This window comes from Monodelphis domestica, chromosome 6, assembly GCF_027887165.1.
Source record: "Monodelphis domestica isolate mMonDom1 chromosome 6, mMonDom1.pri, whole genome shotgun sequence".
In the NCBI taxonomy this organism is placed as follows: Eukaryota; Metazoa; Chordata; class Mammalia; order Didelphimorphia; family Didelphidae; genus Monodelphis; species Monodelphis domestica.
The window spans coordinates 19,504,100-19,510,252 of NC_077232.1; the positions used below are offsets into that span (position 1 = coordinate 19,504,100).

Here is a 6,153-nt window from a genome sequence, read left to right on the forward strand (position 1 = left end):
AGGGTACAAATAACTAAGCTCATTGGGATCCCCTAAATATTAATTGCCAGTGGAGCACACTTAACCTATGATATTATCCCCTCCGATGTCATCTTCCCTTGTTATTTGGGTCTCTTACATTGCAATGGCTCCAAGACATCAGGGATAAGGATACTCCCTCCAATAGTGCAAGATTATAGGCCATCCATGACTGGCTATCTTTTCCAATTTTGTCCATTCTTGTCCTAAATCTGACACAAAGAGTGCACCCAGGCCTCTTCTGTCTAGAAAGACTAAGTGCCTTCCTAGATCTCCTGACACTTCATGGCTCCCCAAAGAGCATAAGCATTATCCTTTGGTTACACCTTGATCTGGTTAAATGATCAACCCACACTCTCCACTCATAGCTCTCCATAACATCTTCTCTATTGATTCTCTCTCTGTGTTCTTCATTGGTGAAATGCTCTAGCCTTTTCATGCCCACCCTGTCACTCTCCATTGCTCTGTGAGTTGACTCATATTTTCAATGCTTTGGATTCTGCCATGTCTATGACTAACAGCCACTTTTTACATTATGAACACCTATAAGTGGAGTGCTTGGATGTCAAGATCTATTTCTTTTTCCCCTTGGACAAGGTTGATTTATTCTTCCAAAATCATGATTTCCTTCACTGAATGTAAATTTAATTAATATGAAAATAAACACCAAATAGAATGACAAGGTTTTGAGAAATGAATACAGGTGAATAGATTTCAAATATGGAACATGGAGGGAAACTAACCTGGAAAAGTGAAGGTGATACAGTCATGGAGGCCATGTGCAATAGAAGAAAGATCATTTTACCTAGATGGCAAAGCACTGAGTTCAAATCTTACTCCTAACACCTACTAGCTCAATTTCCTTATCTATAAAATGGGTTTAAAATACCTATAGTAACTATCTCACAGAGCTGTTGCCTCTGAATAGTATAATAGTAGAAGTTAATGTTGCATAATGGTACAATCACCCTGGAAGTCTGAATACACTTGTGTTCTGCTCCCACCTTTGATACATACTGACTGTGTGACCCCATAAAAGTCCTTCAATCTCTTCATGCCCCAGACAACTCTCTAATAGTCAAAGTGGTAGAGAAGATCCAACCTCAACTGATAGAGGGAGTTCCCTCTTCATGAATGCTCTAAACCAATAAAGTCACTGGAACAGACCACCAAAAGAACAAGATAATAAATGTTAAGAGCTTTATAAATCCCAAAGAACTATATAAATGTCAGTCATTAGTTTTAGTTTCCCCATCTGTAAAATGGGATTCATGATACATATTGTATCTATCTAATAGAGTTGTTGTTATAAGGATAAGTTAAGATAATTTATGTAAAACCTTTTATGAACTTTCATATCAGCAAAGAATCATAGACATAGAAATTGAAGGAACCTCAAAGGCCATCAAGGCCAGCCCCCTCATTTCAAAGATGAGGAAACTGAGGCTGATAGAGGCGAAGAGATCAGTATGGGGTTCCATAGCCAAAGCATGTCCAGGGCAGGATTAGAAATCACTGCTATTATTAAAACCATGAGATGGAGAGTTTGTGTTGAAGGACCATTTTCCAAGCCTGGTGGATGTTTAAAGAAGGATTCCTGATCTGAGGGCACTTGAATCTCACACTGCTTGAGAGATCTTCACTCGGTTGAATACTTTCTTCAGAGCCTCCTTCACCTCCTTATTCCGCAGGCTGTAGATAAGGGGATTCAGCATAGGGATGGCCACTGTGTAGAACACAGACACAATCTTATCCTCCCCCAGTGACTTGCCCATGTTACCCCGTAGGTACATGAAGATGAGGGTCCCAAAGAAGAGCGCCACTGCAGTCATGTGCGAAGCACAGGTGGAGAACGTCTTGGCTCTCCCACCCGCAGAGCGGATCCGTAAGATGGCCCTGATGATGAACAGGTAGGAGATGAGAATGATGCTTATGCTGGTCGTGATCACTGTGAAGGCAAGGAGGTAAATGACCAGCTCCCGGGGCCCCGTTTCCATGCATGAGAGCTTCAGCAGGGGAGGTAAGTCACAGAAGAAGAAGTTCACATGATTAGATTTGCAGAAAGAAATTGAGAAGGTGAGACCTGTGCGGATCACGGTGTTGACCATGGCCCCAGAATAGGCCCCCATCACCAGCCCAACCCGAGTTTGGGGCGTCATGGCTGTGACATAAAGGAGGGGATTACAAACTGCTACATAGCGGTCATAGGCCATCACAGCCAGCAAGAAGCACTCGGTGCTGGCATAAAGGGTGAAGAAGAAGAACTGAGTGGCACAGCGCTCATAGGCAATGGTGGCCCCACCAGGCCTCAGGGTCTCAAGCATCTGGGGGATAATTACAGAAGAATAGCACACATCCAAGAAGGACAGGTGGCTAAGGAAGAAGTACATGGGAGTCTGGAGATGAATGCTACTCTGAATTAGAAAGATCATACCCAGATTGCCACCCATGGTGATGAGGTACAGGGCCAGAAAGGTCAAGAAGAGAACCATCTGAAGCTTAGCCCCCACAGTGAACCCCATTAGGACAAACTCCTTCACCGAGGTGCCATTTTCCTCCATCAAGGCAAGGAGAGTTCTCTGTGGGGAAGAAAAAGGATGTTACAAAGAATCAAAGCATGACATTTAGAATCCCCACTAAGAGACCTCAGAAGGCCAAACTACTCACTTTACATATTTTAAATTTTACATAATTTAAATTTGAAAAAATTAAAATTCTCATTTTCCATATTTTTAAAAAACAGAGAGGTTCAATAACTAGTCCAAAGTCACACAGGGAATCATTGTGGGACAGAATATGAAGTTGGGTCCTCTGACTCTTAGAGATGGTACTTTCTCCTCTGTCCCAGGGCAGCAGAATATACAGTATTACTATCTCTCCTTCAGTAATAAGGGATTGATTCTCAGAAACCTGAATCAATAAGTAGCAAAGCTGGATTGAACTGAGTTAAATTCTGATTTAAAATTCTGTTCACTTTCCACTATGTCCATTTTACTGAAAGGAAAGGAAGACTCACAGGGATGAAATTGCCTGGCTCAAATCACACAACTAACTAGTGGCAATGGGTCTTCCACTTTAGCTCCTCTTAAGTAAGATTCATTATTAGTCCTTATGAGTCCTATTAGATTTGACCAAGAAGAAACTGAAGTTCAGGAGAGAGAGAATGACTTGCCCAAGACCACACATGTAGTGAGTGACATGACAATGGATTGATTCCAAGCCCAGTTCCCTTTACACTCAGCCCCAATGATCTGATATCTTAGTCTGACTTGTTTATGCCTTTTTTTACCAAGAAAATAGTGAGGATTTTTTAAAACCCTTATCTCCCATCTTAGAATCAACACTGTGTATTGATTCCAAGGCAGAAGAGTAGTAAGGGCACAGCAATGGGGGTTAAGTGACTTGTCCAGGGTCCCACAGCTAGGAAGTGTATGAATCTAGATTTGAACCCAGAATCTCCTGTCCCTAGACCTGGCTCTCAATCCACTGAGCCACCTAGCTGCCCCCTCTGTGAGAATTTATTATATAGGTGCTACATTCAGTCACAAAAAATCAGTCCAGAATGACAAGAGCCCCAATGGCACTTAGTCAAGAGACAGGCAGGTGGAATTTGCATTAAAAGGTTCTCTTTTGTCAGGGATGTGTCTGTCAAAGGGTGATGGCAGTGAGTCCTTTATCAGAGGGGATCAGCACAGTCCTTTACAGGGTGACGCCTCTTTGAAGATTTCTGCCTTCCTGAAAATGTCACCAAGGATCATTCCATCACTGCTCCTATGGCTTGTGGTCAGCACAGCCTCTATGCCCAGAGAGAGCCCTAGATGAATTATCCTTCATCAACACCATAGCAGATGCCTTAAGCAGGTCCCCTTTAACAAGGAGAAACTAATTGGAATAGGATTAGCCTTCAAAAAAAGACTCAGTCTCCTTTCCAACATGACCTCCCCAACCATCCAGGAAGACAGTCCAATTCTAGATTATAATTCTAATCTAAATTCTATTAATCTATAAATCAAATTCTAAAGGTCCTAATTCAGTTGCTCAACAAACATTGAAAGAGGCTCTGATGACAGTGTGCTGTGCTAGACATCCAAAAGACACTGGCCCCAATTTCCAGAAACTTGTCTTCTAGTAAGGGGCAGTGACGTGGGACACAGGAAATTTGAAGGCAAATCCTAGTATGGTAAGGGTCTACCAAGGCAGCTAGATGCCTTTTGAAGACAAATTCAAGTACAGTAAGGGTCTACCAAGGCAGCTAGATGACATTTGAAGACAAATTCAAGTACAGTAAGGGTCTACCAAGGCAGCTAGATGCCATTTGAAGGCAAATTCAAGTATAGTAAGGGTCTACCAAGGCAGCTAGATGACATTTGAAGACAAATTCAAGTACAGTAAGGGTCTACCAAGGCAGCTAGATGCCATTTGAAGACAAATTCAAGTACAGTAAGGGTCTACCAAGGCAGCTAGATGCCATTTGAAGACAAATTCAAGTACAGTAAGGGTCTACCAAGGCAGCTAGATGACATTTGAAGACAAATTCAAGTACAGTAAGGGTCTACCAAGGCAGCTAGATGCCATTTGAAGACAAATTCAAGTACAGTAAGGGTCTACCAAGGCAGCTAGATGACATTTGAAGACAAATTCAAGTACAGTAAGGGTCTACCAAGGCAGCTAGATGACATTTGAAGACAAATTCAAGTACAGTAAGGGTCTACCAAGGCAGCTAGATGACATTTGAAGACAAATTCAAGTACAGTAAGGGTCTACCAAGGCAGCTAGATGCCATTTGAAGGCAAATTCAAGTATAGTAAGGGTCTACCAAGGCAGCTAGATGACATTTGAAGACAAATTCAAGTACAGTAAGGGTCTACCAAGGCAGCTAGATGACATTTGAAGACAAATTCAAGTACAGTAAGGGTCTACCAAGGCAGCTAGATGCCATTTGAAGACAAATTCAAGTACAGTAAGGGTCTACCAAGGCAGCTAGATGACATTTGAAGACAAATTCAAGTACAGTAAGGGTCTACCAAGGCAGCTAGATGACATTTGAAGACAAATTCAAGTACAGTAAGGGTCTACCAAGGCAGCTAGATGACATTTGAAGACAAATTCAAGTACAGTAAGGGTCTACCAAGGCAGCTAGATGACATTTGAAGGCAAATTCAAGTACAGTAAGGGTCTACCAAGGCAGCTAGATGACATTTGAAGACAAATTCAAGTACAGTAAGGGTCTACCAAGGCAGCTAGATGACATTTGAAGACAAATTCAAGTACAGTAAGGATCTACCAAGGCAGCTAGATGTCATTTGAAGGCAAATTCAAGTACAGTAAGGGTCTACCAAGGCAGCTAGATGTCATTTGAAGGCAAATTCAAGTACAGTAAGGGTCTACCAAGGCAGCTAGATGACATTTGAAGACAAATTCAAGTACAGTAAGAGTCTACTAAGGCAGCTAGATGACATAGTGGAAAGAAGAGACTTGGTGGCATGGAACCGAGATAGAGTTTTGGACCTAGAGTCAAGAAGATTCATCTGAGGGCAACTCTGGACTCAAACATTTATTAGTGGGTATGTCACTTCATCCTGTTTGTCTCCATTTCTCATCCATAAAATGAACTGGAGAAGAAAATGGCCAACCATTTCAGCATCTTTGCCAAGGAAATTCCAATTGGACTTAAGACAAAGAAAGGTATCCACCTCCAGAGAAAGAACTGTTGGAGTCAGAATGCAGATCAAATCATATAATTTTTTACCTTAGTTTATTTTGATTTTTATTTGGGGTTTTGGTTTTATATGTGTATTTTCTTATAACAGTGACCAATATGGACATCTGTTTTGCATGATAATAAATGTGTAACCCAGATCTAATTGATTATCAGCTCCAAGAAGGGGGAGGGAAGGGAGGAAGGGAGACAATTTGGATCATAAAACCTCTAGAAACTTCTTAGTACAGGTATTAGTAAAATAAAATATCTATTAAACTAAAAAAAAAAAAACCAACTGGGTCAAGAAGAGTCAGACTACTGAAATAACTGAAGTGACTGAACCGGAGCTGTCCAAAAGCAGAATGGGTTGATTCCAAAGATAGAGCCCAAAGGCAGAGCCTGAATGACATCATGTCATGACATGTTGTAGAGGA

General features: G+C 41.5%; 1 protein-coding gene across 1 annotated transcript; it reads right to left on the reverse strand.

The window, feature by feature from the left end:
• Nucleotides 1-688: 688 nt before the first annotated feature.
• On the reverse strand, nucleotides 689-4,281 carry LOC100025721 (olfactory receptor 9I1). Its single transcript, XM_007497499.3, has one exon. It carries the CDS (start codon nucleotides 2,577-2,579, stop codon nucleotides 1,638-1,640), a length of 942 nt encoding a protein of 313 aa, XP_007497561.1. The 5' UTR covers nucleotides 2,580-4,281; the 3' UTR covers nucleotides 689-1,637.
• Nucleotides 4,282-6,153: the final 1,872 nt, after the last annotated feature.

Bases quoted from the DNA above. Each gene is read 5' to 3' on its own strand.
- LOC100025721 (XM_007497499.3), bottom strand. From the start codon at position 2,579: ATGGAGGAAAATGGCACCTCGGTGAAGGAGTTTGTCCTAATGGGGTTC.